We start from the raw sequence: 2,131 nt of genomic DNA on the forward strand, positions 1-2,131 counted from the left end.
AGCGAGTGGGAGGTGGGCCTCACCTGGCTGCCCGCCTTCTTCCCCCACGTGCTGGGCGTCTACGTCACTGTCCGGCTGGCCGCCGCGTACCCCCACCTTCAGTGGTTTTACGGGGCCCTGGGCATGGCCGTCATTGGCGCTAGCTCCTGCCTGGTGCCAGCCTGCAGGAATTTCGGGCAGGTCATCGTTCCCCTCTGCGGCATCTGCTTTGGCATCGCCCTGGTGGACACAGCCCTGCTGCCCACCCTGGCCTTCCTGGTAGACGTGCGCCATGTCTCAGTCTACGGCAGTGTCTATGCCATCGCAGACATCTCCTACTCTGTGGCATATGCCCTGGGGCCCATTGTGGCTGGCCAGATTGTGCACACCATGGGTTTTGCACAGCTCAACCTGGGTATGGGGCTCGCCAATGTGCTTTATGCCCCTGTCCTCCTCTTCCTCAAAAACGTCTGCCAAATGAAACCTTCTCACTCGGAGACGAACATCCTCCTTGAAGAAGGGCCTAAGGGACTTTACGACACCATCAAAATGGAGGAGCGCAAAGGCATGGGCAAAAGCCTCCAGCCAACGGGCGAGACAGAGGAGAATGGCATGGACTCCTACCGCAGAGACCTGACGGGCGTGTCTGAGGAGGACTCCTCGGACTATGAGTACAGTTAGGTTCCCCCACATGCCCCAGCCCCAGGAGCAAGGGGGAAAGGGGGGGATGAAAGGGATACTGCATTATGTTTCTGTACCGATGTGCAATATATACAGTTTAACCTTTGTCATGATGTAATGGCTTCCTTCTTCTAGACTTGTTTTTAATCGGTATTTCCTTCAGCATTCTGGCAGGTTGAAGTGGGTGGGGAATGGGGGGGAGAAGCCTGAAGAAAATTATCTGAATAATCACTGGTATAAATCTGGGGGGGGCGGGTCTTTCCAACAAAACTACCACCAACAAAACAAAAAACCCAATAGCCTCATAGCTGGGGTACAATTTTGCAAAGTTTTCTCAAGCTGAAATTGTGTGTGACATACTGTATATCTCTGTAAAAAATATAAGAAAAGCAAAAAAGTCTGTGTAAAATTTCGAATGGCATATTCAGGGACTTAGTAAATCTTGTGTACATAGATTTTCAGTTGGTTTCATATATTTAAGAAGAGCAACAACTATCACAACGTCTTATTCTTCCTTGGGAATAAACGGAAGTATTGTATTTTTTTTTTTCTCTCTTGTGCTGCTCTCTGGTAAGTGCAATATGCTGTATTATGTTGAAGTCTAAACTACAAGAATACGATCTGAATAAATGGAATTGAAGGGGATCGATTGTCTTTGTTTCATTGTTGAGCGCTGCTTGGAGGGAGGGAGTTGGCTGTGCTCGGTGTAACCCCTACGGTCACAATTCCTTATAACACAAACCTCATCGGTTACCAAAATCGTCCAGGAGAGAAAACCCCGGTACAAAATGTTCTCATTCATTCTTCAAAACGCATGTTAACGGGTCCGAGCAAAAAACATTGCACTGCAAACATGCTAGCGATTGCCCAAAACCAGCTCCTCGTATTCTCACGCGAATTTAATTTTAATTCTCACAATCATGAATCTTAATTTCCGAATATTCAAAAAATTACATTACTCTGACACTGGTTGTTGTGTCAGAGACACAACACTGGAAAATGCCTTTCTTGGTGCTGAATGCTGCCCCAATTGCAACGTGCCCACCTCAGTGTAGCCGATACGGATTAAATAAAACAAAAGACGGGTTAAGTGCTTCATTCAAACCTTTGCAAAAAGTGGAAACTTCGATCCAACCACAATGGAACCAGAGTGCCTATTTTGCCCTGCAGATTTGTCTTGACAGAAAATAAAACCGTTTATTTAAATTCCTAGTTCATTAGGAAACAAAATAAATCACTTATAATCTCAAGAGGGGGAAAAAAAATATACAAACGGCCATGGCAACTATTACAGGGCTTCCACTCGTCCCTAGGGAGCTGGGCCCCGCGAAAGAGACGCGGAGAAACCGCTCATCTGTTCCGCGGAGCCGCGCGGCCCCGCGGCGCCGCAGCTCCGGTCGGGTCGGCCGAGTCGCTGCTCACGAGACGCACAACTCACGACAACACCGCGACGGCGCTTTGGGACGGTGAG

General features: G+C 48.5%; 1 protein-coding gene across 1 annotated transcript; it reads left to right on the forward strand.

Moving 5' to 3' along the window:
• Positions 1-6: 6 nt before the first annotated feature.
• Positions 7-660, forward strand: SLC18A3 (solute carrier family 18 (vesicular acetylcholine transporter), member 3; the record flags this gene model as incomplete). Its single annotated transcript, XM_010286632.1, has 1 exon — positions 7-660. A coding segment is annotated over one exon (654 nt), but the record flags the coding sequence as incomplete, so codon positions are not given.
• Positions 661-2,131: the final 1,471 nt, after the last annotated feature.

This window comes from Phaethon lepturus, unplaced genomic scaffold, assembly GCF_000687285.1.
Source record: "Phaethon lepturus isolate BGI_N335 unplaced genomic scaffold, ASM68728v1 Scaffold52254, whole genome shotgun sequence".
Taxonomy (NCBI): Eukaryota; Metazoa; Chordata; class Aves; order Phaethontiformes; family Phaethontidae; genus Phaethon; species Phaethon lepturus.